Genomic DNA, 16,504 nt, shown 5'->3' on the forward strand with positions numbered 1-16,504 from the left:
CATAAGGGAGTTTACTCTGCTCCCAATACCTGAATGTAAGGTAAAGGTTCCCCTCGCACATACGTGCTAGTCATTCCCGACTCTAGGGGGTGGTGCTCATCTCCGTTTCAAAGCAGAAGAGCCATTCCTGTCCGAAGACATCTCTATGGTCCTGTGGCCGGCATGACTCAACGCCAAAGGCACACGGAATGCTGTTCCCTTCCCACCAAAGGTGGTCCCTACTTTTTCTATTTGCATTTTTTACGTGCTTTCGAACTGCTAGGTTGGCAGAAGCTGAGACAAGGAACGGGAGCTCACCCCGTTAGGCGGCACTAGGGATTCAAACCGCTGAACTGTCGACCTTTTGATCGACAAACTCAGCATCTTAGCCAATGAGCCACCATGTACCTGAATGTACCTGAATGTACCTGAATGTACCAAGATCCAAATTATTTCTGAGGTTGGCTTTCTCCCAAGTGCAACTGACATCTAAGAATTAAATTAAAAAATGCGTAGCATTTCAAAGAATAGCTCGGGAGAAAGAAAAGACAGTTTTTGATAATGATACAAGCAAAACTAAAAAAAAACAATCCGCTATGACTCTCAATTCGGGGGGGAGGTATCAAAAGTGAGGAATGGATTTGAGAGGAGAAACGAGGTAGCAAATGCACTCCCCCACCCCCAAAAATGCAGAATTGAAAGTGGGAGGAAGGTTTGCTGGTCTTGATTCCTAGTTTTGAAATAATGACCATCTATTCTTTGCAGGCTTCAGAAAACTCACAGTCAAGTTTGTCCGTTACATCTGTTTCACAGTCTCCAAATGCCAGGTTTGGGGAAGAAAGGAAAGATATCCCGGGAGATTTAGGAATAAAATGGTCAGAGAAGAAATCTGGTTCCAGCCCAGAGATCCAGGACTCAAGTATGGGAATGCGATACCTGGAAGAGCACCGCCTAGCAATTTTCCAGAATCGTCCGGTGACTTCTCAGAATATCCCAGGCGTTTCTCCTGGTGTCCCATTGCCAAATGGGATGGACAATCGGGTTCGGAAGGAAGATATGGAGAAGCATTTTCCAGATTGGGGCCAGAATGAAATCCAACGTGGACTACCTCCTAACCGTGGGAGTAAACAGCCAATTATTCCTGCATTAGCAGCCCAAGAAACCCATTTTCAGGGTAGGCCCATGGATGAGTTGGACCAAGTTGCTCCTTGGACCGAAGGCACGAGAGGAGAAGAGCAAGAAGAAGCCCCTAAATTATTGAGAGACAATACATCCACCCCCCAAATGCATCTAGTTCCTGAGAGGAAGAGATCATCTGCAGCAATAGAAAAGTCACAGCTGATCTCAGAAGTTGCCCCAACAACTCCAGGTCTTTCTCAAGTTGTTTCAGAGAGTCTTCCTCCAGCTTCAACCGTGACGATCCCTCCCGGGCTTCATGATTCCCAAGAACCAGTTCTGCTTTCTCCAGTCAAAGAAGACGTTGTTGAGAGCAACCAATCCGTAGCCCACTTGCTAAAAGATATTAAGAGAGAAACAGAATCTCGGGAACCTGGTAAGATGGTGGCTTCAGAAGAACCATGCCAGCAAGTCACCAGGGCTGAAACCAAGGAGGTCTGCATGGAGAAAGAATTTGTGGTCCCTCCAAGGAATAAAAAAGATAAGCAAGAGTCTAAAATGTACACCAAGAAGACAGAGGTTAGGGATAAGGAAAAGGAAAAGGACAAAATAGCTTCTGATATTATTCTGAGAGATAATTCTCGTCCTCCTGAGGTTGTAGTGGAGGCAAATCAAACCCCAGAGAAAGATCCGAACAGCGACCTTGTTTCTTCTTTGAAAAATTATTTGCTTTTGCTCTTGAAGATGACCTCTGAGTCGGACAAAAGCAAAGCAAGAAGCCCCAAGCAAGAAGCCAAGATGATGGAGGAGAAGACTCCACTGAGCGCTATTCCAAAACATCTGCCAGATGTGGGCATTGCGGGATTAACTCCCAGGACTTCCAGGAAGATCTTCGAACAGGTGGAGACCGATAAACTTTTCCAAAGTGCTGAGAACTTGCAACTGACTCCCAAAACTTCTCGGAAACTCACAGGAATGATCAACCAAGAACTGCTTGCTTGCCAGAAGAACCTAAACGTTGAACTGGAGATACCGCCTTTACCTTGTGTTCCCTCAATTGTGGTAGGGGGCGTTGGAGGTGACCCAGCAGGTCTCCCCCAATCCTCTTCCGAGATTGTTAGTGACACTCCAGCAGCTTTGCCAAGTGCCACACCTGAGGAGCTGGCATCTGGAGCCCGTCGGAAGATCTTTCTCCCCAAAACCAAGACAGCAGATGAGATGGAAGAAGGGGCCCTGGAGGGTCAGCCGTGGCCCAAAAGGGACAGTCCCAACGTGTCTCCACAGCAGGGCCGTAAGAGCCAGGCTCTCTTGCAGACCTCAGCCCCGGGTTCTCCTCCTGTGGAGAAGCGCTCTCCAAACTTTGCCAGGAAGATGGCAACTCTGGAAGTTCCCAAGATGTATCAGGAGACGGCGGAAGAAAGCCAAAAGGAGGATGACAGCTGCTCCCCGTTGTCTCCGGAGAGTGTAGAAGAAAGTGTGCCCAAGGTGGGAGAATCTAGGAAAACTAACGATCCATTTAAAGGTAGGTGTGCATATCTCTTTCTAGGAGAGTCAGACCTTGATGATTGTTCTGACCAGTGATGGGTTTCACCTACCTTTGCTACTGGTTCGCTCTGAAGCTTCTGCGCATGCGCAGATCATATTTGATGATGTCCGGGCAGGTGGGCGGAGTCTCCTGCCACCGCTACTATCTGTTTGCCCGAACTGGGGCGAACCCACCAATAGCAACCCACCAGTACCAACCCACCACTGGTTCTGACCTAGGCTCCCTTAAAACGCAGGAAGCAGGAATTGGTCGCGGCAACACCTCTTTTATTTACACGACTGTGAATTAATTTCATTCACAGTCAGCAAGGTTTGTCCAAACAGTTTTTCAAAGGAATATTTATCAACACAACCTTAACTCGCTTGGCAAGCTGCCACGTAACTTCTTTCCAAATGCAGAGTAAGGCACAAGTTGGCACAGAATCTCTCAGGGTCGCAAACAGAACTTTCCACTCTTGAAACTACCAAACAAACAGTTTCCTGCAAAAGCCCCCTCCCCGTTCGCTCCTCTTTTGTTTCCTATAGGAGGGGCCAACCATCTCCAAGGTGTGGCTTTACTCCCAAGTCGACCCTGCTTTCTGAGTTGTTCTTGTCTTCTGGCAGCTCTGTGCACGCGCAGACTGGGAATGGGCTCCAGCTGTTCCTCTGCCTCACTGCTGTCTATCTCCCTCTCTGCCTCTGACGCAGAGCCCTTGTCTGAGCTTTCCCCAGCTCCCAGGACTAGCCCATGTTCCACCCCAACCTCCTCACTGTGTCTGACTCTGCTGCCAGCTCAGCTGGCCACCTGCGGGCCACAACAATGACTGAGGTTTTGAAAAGACCTTCTCTTTGCAGGAATGTAGGTGTAGGGAGGCTGAATGGGGCAGGAAGAAACCCTGGAGCCTTCACAACTGTGGATTGAACAAAGCTATGGCAACCTCTCTGTTGTACAATCCCTACCTAAATTTGATAAATTTGATAGAGATTGCTAATACTGTTATTAGAAGAGATGACGTTAGGCATTTTAAATAATATAATGAGGATTATATAAATTTGATAAATGCGATAGAGATTATTGAATTGGAATTGGATCAATATGAATGATACCTAACCAAATTTGTTCATATATAATAGAGAAATGTTTGAAATGAACAAGAAAGACATAGATGAAGATAAGAGACAAAGATGAGGAGTTAGGCATTTCTTGCTTACATATGTTTGAACAATACAATGAGGATTATTTAAATCTGATAAATGTGATAGAGATTACTAATACTGTTATTGTGAATTGGATTAATATGAACGATACCCAGAACCAACTCTGTTCACACGCAATAAGGATGTATATTTTTGTTGTGTCTTTGGCTCCTGAGCCTGGCCTCTTGGCAGAGAGTGACTCAGAGAGTGAGGGGAAAGAGCCAACAGGGCTTCCCTGTGCAGGACCTTCCTCTCTGGCTCCGCTTCAGGTTCCAGAGGCAGGCCAGGTGGAGGAGATGACGAGGCCTCTTTCTCCCGCACCTTCCCCCTCCCAGGCAACGCCTCAAGACCCAGCTGCTGACAATCAGTCCTGGTTAAATCCCAGGCATCGCAGAAAGGAGAGGCGGGAACAACAGAAGAAGGGGTGGGGCAGGCCTAGAGAGTGCTGAGTCACGGAGCCACACCCCACAGGGTATAAAAGCAGGAGGAGCTGCTCTATAGCTTCTTGTGACAGCCAAAAACTGACTCTTGAAAACTTTGGCTGCAATATTTCGAGACTAAGAATTTGGATTTCTGTTTATTTCTGAACTCTTGGTTGCTCCAACAACGAACTGCAGTTACGCTGGCTTCTGAGAAGATAGGAGAACTTAGCAGGCAATCGCAGGTTCATTGCCAGAACTGATATCTGTCTTAGGAATAAATTGCTGGCAGATATAGTCAGCTCGCGTGTCTTCTTGGTTGTGGTTGGGGGGGCGGGAACAGAACAATTTTAGAATCCAAAATGTTCTTTTCAAAGCCAAGCGAGTTGAGGACTTGCAGCTCGTTTAATCCCAACATCACATTTGGCGGACTTTTGAGAACTGGCTGCTCTAATTTGTCATCTTTTCTTAGCACCACAAGTCGTTCGCAAGATCCGAGCAGAACAGTTCTCTGATGCCTCTGGGAACTTGAAGCTATGGTGTCAGTTCTTCAATATCTTGAGTGACTCCAAGCTTATCTGGTACAAGGATGAGGTGCCCATAGCAGAGGTCAAAAGAAGGTGAGTCTTGTAGAAACGTCTCCAGTGGGCTATAGTAGAAACGTGATGGTCTGAGCAGTGTCTCCCACATAATTTTTGCCAGTGGTGAAATCCAGTTTTTTTTTACTACCGGTTCTGTGGGTGTGGCTTGGTGGGCAGGCTTGGCAGGCGTGGCAGGGGAAGGATATTGCAAAATCTCCATTCCCTCCCCACTCCTGGGGTAAGGATACTGCAAAATCCTCATTCCCTCCCCACTCCCGGGGGAAGGATACTACAAAATCCCCATTCCCTGCCCACTCCAGGGGAAGGATACTGCAAAATCCCCATTCCTTGCGGAAGGATACTGCAAAATCTCCACTCCCACCCCACTTGGGGGCCAGCCAGAGGTGGCATTTGCCGGTTTTCCGAACTACTCAAAATTTCTGCTACCGGTTCTCCAGAACCTGTCAGAACCTGCTGAATTTCACCCCTGTTACCTACCAAAGGGTGGAAAAGAGGAAGTAGCCATTGCAGCTAGGAGCCCCCCACCAATGTCACTACTATTCTCTCTGTCAAGGTGCTTATACCAATTCCCACCCCTTGTCTCACTCAGCCTGGTGAGAAGCTAGTAGCACCCGGCCAGGGGTGGGCTGCTGGTTTTTTTTTTTTTTTAATTTACATTTATATCCCGCCCTTCTCCGAAGATTCAGGGCGGCTTACATTGTGTAAGGCAATAGTCTCATTCTATTTGTATTTTTATATACAAAGTCAACTTATTGCCCCCCCCAACAATCTGGGTCCTCATTTTACCTACCTTATAAAGGATGGAAGGCTGAGTCAACCTTGGGCCTGGTGGGACTTGAACTTGCAATAATTGCAAGCAGCTGTGTTTAATAACAGGCTTCTTACAGCCTGAGCCACACCGCGGTTCTCAGGGGTTCGGGAGAACCTCTAGCTAAGATTCTGTGCAGTTTGGAGAACCCCCAAATCCCACACCTGGCTGGCCCCACCCACCCCAGGAGTCCCACGCAGCCCATTTTGGATGCAGGTAAGTGCAGGGTGCGCGCTGAGGCTCGGGGAGGGCAAAAAATGGGCCTACTGGAAGTTCAGGAAGGCTGGAAACGGGCCTTTTTCCATCCTCCAGAGGGCTTCTGGGGCCTGGAGAGGCCGTTTTTGCCCTCCTGGAGGCTTGAGGAAAGTCTGTGGAGCCCAAGGAGAGCAAAAACGTCCCCCCCTAGGCCACGCCCACCATGGCCATGCCCACCCACCAACCAGGCAGAGAACCCCTTGCTAAAAATTTTGAAGCCCATCCCTGCACCCGGCCTGATGGATGTGTTCCACAAAGAGGTGTCTCACCACGTCCCCCATAAATTGGATTAGGCCCAGCTTCATTTCTTTAGTTTTTTACGATGATAATTTCAAAGCATCTGGTTAGTCATTCCTGCAGTGTGTACTCTCGATCTCGTGCCTTTCAGCTCTGGAGATGAAGGACAGGCAGCTCTGGCTATTGTGCAGATGTCCCTGAAGGATTGTGGGGTGTACCAATGTACCATCCAGAATGAATACGGGACTGACAGTACTGACTTCCTGCTGAGCTCCGAAGGTGAGATTTAGTCGCTCGGTAGTTCCCTTGCAGGCGTGAAGGGACTCGAGGCTACTGACTTGCTTGACCCCTCCCTCGGGATCAGCCTGGCCATCTCCTCCATTCTAAAAGAACAAGTCCAGGAATGCAGTTTGGATCCAACTCTATTAAGATCTCTTAACCCCTTCCCGACCTTAGAAGAAGTAAGATAATAATCATAACATCTCTTTCCCTATCTTGCTCTTTTCCCCAGTGCTGTCCGGATTTATCGCCAAAGAAGAAATAGAAGGTAAAGTACAGCTGAAAAAGGTATGGTGAGTCAATGCCCTTGGAGATAATCTGACCCCTTTCAAGCTCCTCACCATGGATGACTTTCCAGTTGAAGGAAAGAGGTTGAGGTTGACCCTGTTTCATACTGAGGCCAAAGATCCAAGCAAGGAAGATAGTTTATTCATGGATGTTTGGAGCAAAATTCAGTGCCTTTCTCCTATTTCATTGGTTTGGTCCATACATGGGCCAAGATTGTTATTGTTTTGGAACTCTATGTTATGTGAATCCACCTGCTGCGTTTGCAGACAGTGTTGTTTATGGAATCACACCAGCAAATCTTGGTGGCATCAGCCCACGCCTGATTTCCTACTTTAGCCATTGTGGCAGCAGTGGACATGGCCCCAGATCACCACCTGATTGCTTTTCCTTCTCCTCCTCTTGTGTTGTGACCGAGGCCCCAGTAGGTAGTAGGAAACTCAGTGTAAAAACAAACAAACTTAATTCGAACAGCTGAGAATTATTTCATTCTCAGTGTAGTTCAACTAAAATAAAGCAAATTCCTCCCAACACAAATTCCTCAGTCCTATCACCAACCGTGGTCCAATTAACCAAACTACCAAAGGCCTTTTTTGGCAAAAGTTCAGAAGACACCAATACAAAACAAATGCAACAAGACGAAGCTATCAACATTGTTTTCCGGCAAAGAGCCCAAACACCATTGTTGGTCTTTTAAGGGTTATGGGAGGGGCCAATCATCTCTTGGCCCTACTCCCGAGTCATCCTCTTTGCTTGAGCTGCTCTTGCCTTCTGGCAGCTCTTCTCATGCGTGCATTAGGAACAGGTTCCTCCTGTTCCTCTGCCTCACTACAGTCAGCCTCTGGAGGCTCTGGAGTCCGCACCTCACTCCCCGATGGCCCTGGCCCCACCTCAGCCTCCAAAGCAGAGCCCTCATCCGGGCCTTCCCCAGCCTCCAGGACTGGCCCTTGTTCTTCCTCAGCCTCATCGCTCTCTGACTCCGTTGCCAGCTCCGCAGGCTGCCGGCGGACCACAACATCCTCCTCCTCCACAGCTAGGAATTCCAGTCTTAAAATTAAGGCACTTCTTCTATTCTTTTCAGCTGGAGAGGAGATTGAGATGACCCCAATGGTGTTTGCCAAAGGTCTAGCTGACTCTGGCTTCTGGGGGGATAAGCTCTTTGGCCGGATCATGGTGGAGGACCTGGAGGTTGGACAAGGATTTCTACGCAAGGCTTGCCGCGCCCGTGCCATTTATGGCCTTGAGCCAGTCTTCGAGTCTGGGCATACCGGCATTATTAAAATCCACAACCTCATTGCATTTGGTGGACGCAGCGAGAACACGTTGGTGGAGAGGAATTACGATATCACCATTCAGGTGGGTAGAAGGGCATCCCTTGCTTGACCCCAGTTCTGTAGTGAAGCAGATCTTCAAGTTCAGTCATCGAGAATTCGATAAAGTATAGCTGGTGCTTGACCTATGAACTGCAACTGAGCCTGGAATTAGAGTCATAAGAGCCATGGTGGCGCGGTGGTTACTATGCGGTACTGCAGCTAATTCTGCTGACTGCCGGCTGCCAGCAGTTTAGTAGTTCAATCCTGACCGTAGTTCAATGTTGACTCAGCCTTCCATCCTTCCGAGGTCGGTGAAATGAGGACCCAGATTGTTGGCGGCAATTATGCTGACTCTGTAAACTGCTTAGAGAGGGCTGGAAAGTACTATTTATTTAATTTATTTATTAAACTTTTATATGAAGCGGTATATAAATCTAAGTGCTATTGCTAAGTGGGAAGGAAGGAAGGAAGGAAGGAAGGGAGGAGGATGGTGGTGCAGTGCTTAGAATGCCATATTGTAGGCAAACTCTGCCCACAGCCAGCAGTTCAATCCTGATGGGCTCAAGGTTGACTCAGCCTTCCATCCTTCCGAGGTCAGTAAAATGAGGACCCAGATTGTTGTGGGCAATAGCTCAGCTCCAGCGCGCATGCGGATGCCGGCCAGCTGATTTTCGGGCTTTCTGGTCCCACCAGAAGTCAGGAAATGGGCTGTTTCCAGCCTCCGGAGGGCTTCCGGTGGGGGGGAGGCTGTTTTAACTTTCCCCAAGTTCCAAGAAAACCTCAGGAGCCTCAGGAGGGTGAAAAATGGGCCTACCGGGCCCACCGGACCATTGCGTGCCAAAAGCGGGGGGAGTGCAGGGGAGTCACGCTCACATGCTCAGGGCCCCCACATTGAATTATGAGTGTGGGCACCCACGCATATGACTCCCCCCCCGTACTCTCCCCACTTTTGGCATGTGATGGCAAAAAGGTTAGCCATCCCTGTTGTAGGTCATCTAGTCCAAACTGCCCCCCTGCCCAAGCAGGAGACCCTACTACATCATTTCTGACCAATGGCAGTCCAGCCTCTTCTTGAAAGCTTCCAGTGATGAAGTTCCCACAACTTCCGAAGGCAACTTCTGTTCCATTGCTGTCTGGTTACAAGATGTCAAGAATTGTCTGTTTCCTTGCAGGAGTGTAAAATCCAGAATTCAAGTCGGGAATACTGCAAGATCTTCGCAGCAGAGGCGAGAGCCATTGCTGACTTTGGCTCCATACCTGAGTAAGTCATTTCTTTCTAGGGCTGTGAACGGCCTGTTTAAATCTTCATCGGTTTGCAGGTAGTCCTAGACCTCTGGCCATAACTGAGCCAGGAAATTAGGGTTGTAAGTCAGGTCCGTCATTAAGCTGGTCACCACGTGATCACACTGATTTTATGACCTTTTTCGTGACGGTTGTTCAGCAAGTGTTGCCGTTTGTTAAATGAGTTCGTTTTCCACAATGGGTACCTTTTTTTTGTTGTTGTTGCCGAAAATCAGCAGTAAATTCTGGAAACTGGCAAACAAAACACTGAAAATCACAGTCACGTGACCACCGAATGCTGCAGATAGCCATGGAAATGCGAGACGGTTGCCCAAAGAGTCCAAACTGCATTCATTGGACTGCAGGAGTTGGGGCTTGAAGCTGTTGGAAGTTCAAAAACGGGTCATAAGTAACTCTTGAGAGGAGTGGTGTGGTGACATAGAGGTGGACTCTCGCCTCATAATCAAGAGGCTCAGTGGTGGGTTGCCTCCAGTTTGGACCGGTTCAACAGAACCGGTAGTAAAACCAGCAGGAGGCTCCGCCCACTGACCCGAACGTCATAAAAAATGATCTGCGCATGAATGAGGGTACGATGCAAACTGGTAGTAAAGGTAAGTAGAACCCACCCCTAAGGAGGCTCTGAGTTCGATCCTAGGTAAAGGCAGATATTTCTCTGTCTGGGCACATTGAGAATATATCTGCGGAACAAAACTCCGCATTGGCAACAGAAAGGGCATCCATTAATACAATCTGCTAGCTCCATTCAGTTGCCCGGATTCCACCTCGCAAGGGATTATGGGGTCATTAAATGAAGAAGAAGATGATGATAAGTAACTCTGGGGAGGTCTGTTGGAACTTTGGCCGGTCTAGGGAGCGATTTCATGAACGACCCAATTTTGGCATTGTAGAAAAGGAAGGACGTCCTCTTTGTGGTCAAAGACCAACATATTTTGCCTTACAGAGCTTGGTCCAGCACGACTCAGTCTTAAATGTTCAAGAGCTCTTGACTGGTGACCCAACTTCTGTCTTAATTGGGAGGCAATGGCCACATCTCACGTGTGTCAACCCAAGGAATTGAAGTTCTCTAATAGGACCCCTCTTTTTTTCTTTTTTTTTTGACACAGGATAATCCCACTTTACCTAATCTATCGCCCAGCCAACAATATTCCTTATGCAACCATGGAGCAAGACTTGCCTGGCTCGTTTCAGTGCTACTGCGGACGAGAAGGAGACAGCAACCGGTTGGCTCCACCCAACCCCTCTGAGATTGGGCAAAAATGCTCTGCTTTCCAGCACTGGCTTTACCAGTGGACAAACGGCAATATCTTGGTGACAGACTTGGAAGGTGAGGTTCTTGTGTGGGCGACTAGATGCGCCTTCTAACTTTTAGGGGAAGCTTCTCTAGGTCGGATTGCTAGGTAGCATGTTGTCCTGAGGAATGCTGGGATTTGTAGACACTCTTGTAGGTCAGCAACAGTGGAGGAATGTAGACTTTTGCACCTCTGCTGTAGATGAATGGATTGAGGCTGGCATCAGGGTGACCTTCTAAGAGCCAGCATGATGTTGTCGCTGAACAAAAATGAGGAGTGGTGGACCTACTTTGTGATTTCATCTGAGCTTCTCTTGCAGGAGTTGGGTGGAAAGTCACCAACGTGAAGATTGCTACCAAAATCAAAGGGTAAGTAACCACATTGTGTAGCTTTCAATCCAGGTTGGATAAGTGGGTTCAATCAGAGTAAGCCAAGACTAGAGCTTCGGCAAGGGGTTGGACTAGAAGACCTCCAAGATACCTTCCAGCCAGTGGTGGGATTCAGCCGGTTCGCACCTATTCAGGAGAACCGGTTGTTAACATTCTAAGCAGTTCGGAGAACCGGTTTGTTGGAAGAAATCTGATTTTGTTTTTTCCCACTTTCCAGGGCTAATCCTGTAAGGAAGGCAGGAAGGAAACATTCTGGTGGTGTTTCTAGCCTAACCTTTATTGCCCTGCTTACAGAAACTGCCTCTCTGGCTAACCCTTAGTACATTGTAACAGCTACGGCAAAGCGCTCATCGGCGTGAGCAACGTTGAGTTGGCCACACCCACAAGGTCACATGACCATTGAGCCACGCCTACTCAGCTGGTCATTAGGGCAGAGAACCGGTTGTTAAATTATTTGAATCCCACCACTGCTTCCAGCCCTATGATTCTCTATTTTTGGCACATAAAGGAATCTGCCAATATCGCTAACTAACAGTTTCTATCTTCCTGCCAAATAATAAACAGCTTTGGCACCTTTTTACTCAAATCTCAGTGTATCTCAGGCAAGGGTGAAATCCAGCAGGTTCTAAGAGGTTCTGGAGAACCGGTAGCAGAAATTTTGAGTAGTTCAGAGAACTGGCAAATACCACCTCTGGTTGGTCCCAGAGCAGAGTGGGAATGGAGATTTTGCAATATCCTTCCCCCAGGAGTGGGGAGGGAATGAGGATCTTTGCAGTATCCTTCCCCAACCATACCCACCAAGCTACACCAGGCCCACAGAACTGGTAGTAAAAAAAAAATTGGATTTCACCACTTATCTCAGGGTATCCATAGCTTCCTTCTAGGTTGAAACCACGATAGCAATCTCTTGCTGTACCAGACTTCCGTGCAGCTCATAGTCCTGAACTGGGACTCCGTGACATCTTTGTCCATCATGGCTTAGCAAATCACAGCTGTGCCACATGATCATCAGAACCTCTTTTTTTTTTTTTTTTTACTTTTTTAAAGCATTTTTTAACTACCGGTTCAGGCGAATAGGTACTAAAAAATACTTTTAAAAAATAAAAAAAAAGGTTCCAACGATCGCGCGGCACAGCTGTGATCATTGGAACCTTTTTTCATTTTTTAAAGCATTTTTTTATCACTACCGGTTCGCCTGAATTGGAGCGAACCGGTAGCATTTCACCCCTGCAGCTAATCCATTAATAGATACAAGACCAGGGGGAAGAATCAGTGAAACCCATAATTTACAAGCCTGTTAAAGATGGATGGGGAATTTATCTTGGGGAATAACCTTCTTTCTCTGCCAGGTACCAAGGCCTGAAGGAGAGCTGTTACCCCAACCTCCTCAATCACTTCGTTACCTCCCATCAATGCAACCATTACTGTGAGCTCCTTGCTCTGAAAAGCCTTGAGGTTCCTCAACCTCCGCCGAGAAGCAAAGGCTCTCGAAGCCCCAATCTGGGCAGAAAATCCCCATCAACTCAATCCAGCCCTCAGCTGCAAAAGAAAGGCCTCTCTAGCCCCCAGGCTTCCAGAAAAGGGTCCGTGAGCCCCAAGAATACCCGGAAATGTCCAGAACATGTGGCAGAATCACAATCGACGGCATGGCCCAAAGGAAGAGACAGCGACAAGATAGGACAGCTGCAGTGATGGGCAGTGGGGGCCATCAGCCATGCACGTTGTGTGTGCCTGAGGAAGGGGACAGGGCGGCCTTGTCCTCCTGTGGCTCCCCTACCTTTCCTTGTGTGAGGTCTGTGTGTGGTGTTTGAGGGAAAGAGCCGTGCGGATCATGGCTCTCTGGGCAGGTTTGGAACCCCTCAGGAACGATGCGTGAATGCAACCGTGTGGTCACTACTGCTGACCCCGCAGAGAGTGATATCTGTCTCCACAGTCCCATCACATGAGGCAGGAGCCTGGCACCCTACTTAAGTGCCGTCTGTGGTTCTGTTTCTCCTTGGTGCTTTGAATATTGAGCCTGTCCTACGGCTCCCAATAGGTTGAAGCCCCAAGATGGGGGCTGGATGCCAGGTGGCCAGGTGGACCTGTGCTCTGTTGGGTTGTAATTCAGGACTCGTGCCTTTGACTGCAATACGTCCCCTACCCACGACCCCATGCTCTTTGCTTTTCCCATAATGGTGTGGGCCACCTCAACCCCAATGAGACTCTTTGAGAATGAACTTTGGCCCGATCCTCCTTTCCCATCCATCCCCGAAAGAGCGCCTAGGAGAAGAGAGTTGACTACTCCCTTCTCATTCGGAGGGAGAAGCCGCTTCCTTGACGGGACTCCATATGACGTGGCTGTGATGGTACCTCCTTGCATCGGAGAGAACATTTGGTCTATCAAGTGAGGCTGCTGAGATTAATGGAAGATCAAACGCGTCTTGCTCGACTACCTTTCCTGCTCCATACACTCAGGTTCAGGTGGAGCACATCTGTTGCACACCGAAAGCTCTTGATTTCAGTTGATGTTGATGATCAACCAGTCAAGAGATCCAAGAGTAAGAAAAACCTTGCTATCAGAGACTCTGGGACATCCTGCTGAATATTCAAAGCAGATCTTGTTATATTTCTTACCTGTTAATGACCACAGATAGCTCGCATTCACAGAACGGGCTTAACTTGGTTACTGAACTAAACAAAGTTTCTGGATTCACATCATACACGGACCCAGTGGTGGGATTCAGCCAGTTCGCACCACTACAGGAGAACCGGTTGTTAACTTTCTGAGCAGTTTGGCGAACTGGTTGTTGGAAGAAATCATTAGGGCAGAGAACCGGTTGTTAAATTATTTGAATCCCACCACTGCACGGACCCATAAATTAACCAAAGAAGCTGGATTCACACACCAAATTCCCACCCTAAAGAGAAACCGGGTTAACCAGAACCAAGTTCAGCCTGTATGAATGCAGTTCCTAAATTTACAGCTGACAAGGAAATTGTATGAACCTAGCTATCGTGTGCTGCCTGGATCTACAGTCTTCCTCAGTCTAACTTCTGCTAGATGTGTTGGGATTAGCCAGGATTCAGAACAGTAGGAATTCTGGAAGTACAGGACTGTCATCTCTTGAGGATGTAGAGTTAGGGAAGCCCTTTTAGATAGAAATCTCTCTCTTGAACAACGTTCTCTTGATTCACTTTATATATTTTGCTTTCCCCCCCAAATTTCTCCTTAGCAGCAGATAAATGTAGGCTGTGTAGCAATTGCCTGCAACGAGCAAGATTTTAAGCACCACCTACTGTCAAATAAGGGGATGAGCTGGCTCAGTGGCTAAGACGCTGAGCTTGTCGATTGAAAGCTCGGCAGTTCAGCAGTTCGAATCCCTAGTGCCGTGTAATGGGATGAGCTCCCGTGACTTGTCCCAGCTTCTGCCAACCTAGCAGTTCGAAAGCACGTAAAAAATGCAAGTAGAAAAATAGGGACCACCTTTGGTGGGAAGGTAACAGTGTTCCGTACGCCTTTGGCATTGAGTCCTGCCGGCCACATGACCATGGAGACATCTTCGAACAGCGCTGGCTCTTTGGCTTTGAAACAGAGATAAGCACTGCCCTCTAGAGTCAGGAACGACTAGCACATATGTGCGAGGGGAACCTTTACTTTTTACTGTCAAATAAAATTGCCCTATAGCTGTGAGCTCGATTGAGTATCAGGTAGGATGGAGATGTCACTGAGCAAGAAAACCCTAGAACAGCCTATAGAACATAGGTGCCCCATCAACCATTCCTTCACCAAAGACTACAGTATAATCCATCACCGTCTGGAGGCCTAGCACTTGTGAATAAATCTCTATTGTCCTCTATCACGACCTTAGACAGAGAACACCTTAGGAACCCGAAGGGAACCCCCGCTATGATGTTAGCAGCAGGGTGGGATGAGTAACATCAAGGAGTATGGGTGGGCCTTCTAAAATGTTATTCTCATGTGCCATTCAATTCGAAAACAATTCATTATCAATATAGTTGCTTTGATAGTCGTGCTCCAGTTGCCCCAAGCCAAAGAAGGGAGCCGAGTTCCCCTTGTGGACTCTTCTCCATGGCGGATCATCCAACAAACCATGTCGAACCTCATTTTGATGTATCGGAACTTCTGTCAAAGCTGTGATGTCGAAGTGGCAGGGCCAGAACCTTGCCTTCAAAGCTCCTTCAGGTGCAGGAATGAAGTTGCACGCCCTCCCCAGAGGACAAAGGTTTTACAACAGGGGTGTCAAACTTGATTTCATTGAGGGCTGCATCAGGGTTGTGTTTGACCTTGGGGGGAGGGGCTGGAGTGGGCGTGGCCATGATGGGCGTGGCCAGCTCGATGTCACTCGTGTCAAGGTCACCTGTGGTGGGCCAAACGCTCTGCCAGCAAAAACAAGCTCCCGAGCTCCATTTTCAGCTGCGATGGCCTCCGGCAATCCTCTGCCAATGAAAATGGAGTTCGGGAGGGCCACATGCAGCCCTCCTGAGCTCTGTTTTTGCTGGCAGAAGCTCCATGGGTCGGACCTTTGCTGTTTCCCGTGGGCCAGATCGAAGCACTCTGCAGACCGGATCCAGCCCCCGGGCCTTGAGTTTGACACCCCTGGTTTACAAGAATACAGGGAGAAATTGGGACTGATTGGGTTGTGTAATGCTGACTCGATAATAATCATCATCACCACCACCATCATCATCGTCATAAACAACCTGGGGTTCGAGAGTTGCTGAATAAAGTGAAACAGGATGTAACTTGTCTGTGGAAGCAGCTGAGATCTTCTCTGAATTTTATGTACTGTATGTGCACATTTCTCTGTTGAAATCTGGCTGATTGCCAAGACTTTGGTAAGCGTAGACTTGAGAACACGGTTTCTTGGAAAATACGGATGAGGACATTGGTTTATTTTCAAAACAAGTAATTTTGCCATCTGCAAGGTTGAGGGTTGTTGTTGTTGTTGTTGTTGTTTTTATTCCTTGGGAAGAAACTCCGTGGTGTGAGTGGGGTTTTCTCTCGAGCACAAATCTCATCGAAATTCAGTGGGGCTTGCCTGTGGGTAGACACAGGCGTAGTAGTCACCTCTGCAACTGAAGAGCCAACAAGGAGTGAATGCAAAGAGATCAAAGGAGTTCAATTCATGGGTGAAATCCAGCAGGTTCTGACAGGTTCTGGCAAACCGGTAGCGGAAATTTTGAGCAGTTCGGAGAACCGGCAAATACCACCTCTGGCTGGCCCCAGAGTGGGGAGGGAATGGAGATTTTGCAGCAACCTTTCCTCTCCTATGCCCACCAAGCCACGCCCACAGAACCGGTAGTAAAAAAAATTTGGATTTCACCACTGGTTCAATTGCAAAAAAAAAGAGTTCATCATCTCTGCCAGGAGCAACTTCACTGCTTGAACCCTTTCTCGCATTGCCACAAAATCAAACCACCGAAAGGGAGTGTTGTATTTGCATGATGTGTGGCCTGGAGTACTTCCAACCACACAAAAAACGGAGGATTTTTTTTTTTTCACACAT

The 16,504-nt window shown here is 48.0% G+C and overlaps 1 protein-coding gene across 3 annotated transcripts in view; it reads left to right on the forward strand.

Moving 5' to 3' along the window:
- ALPK3 (alpha kinase 3) overlaps positions 1-15,873 on the forward strand; it is a 43,940-nt gene extending 28,067 nt beyond the window's left edge. For all 3 annotated transcript variants that reach the window (XM_058156210.1, XM_058156212.1, XM_058156211.1), the window contains 9 exons: positions 745-2,617; positions 4,708-4,855; positions 6,289-6,416; positions 6,649-6,684; positions 7,783-8,057; positions 9,187-9,275; positions 10,420-10,640; positions 10,925-10,973; positions 12,344-15,873. In XM_058156210.1, coding sequence (XP_058012193.1) covers positions 745-2,617; positions 4,708-4,855; positions 6,289-6,416; positions 6,649-6,684; positions 7,783-8,057; positions 9,187-9,275; positions 10,420-10,640; positions 10,925-10,973; positions 12,344-12,686 — 3,162 coding nt within the window. In that variant the 3' untranslated portion in view covers positions 12,687-15,873. The remainder of the gene's footprint in view (positions 1-744; positions 2,618-4,707; positions 4,856-6,288; positions 6,417-6,648; positions 6,685-7,782; positions 8,058-9,186; positions 9,276-10,419; positions 10,641-10,924; positions 10,974-12,343) is intronic.
- Positions 15,874-16,504: the final 631 nt, after the last annotated feature.

Source organism: Ahaetulla prasina, chromosome 13, assembly GCF_028640845.1.
Source record: "Ahaetulla prasina isolate Xishuangbanna chromosome 13, ASM2864084v1, whole genome shotgun sequence".
NCBI classification, from domain to species: Eukaryota; Metazoa; Chordata; class Lepidosauria; order Squamata; family Colubridae; genus Ahaetulla; species Ahaetulla prasina.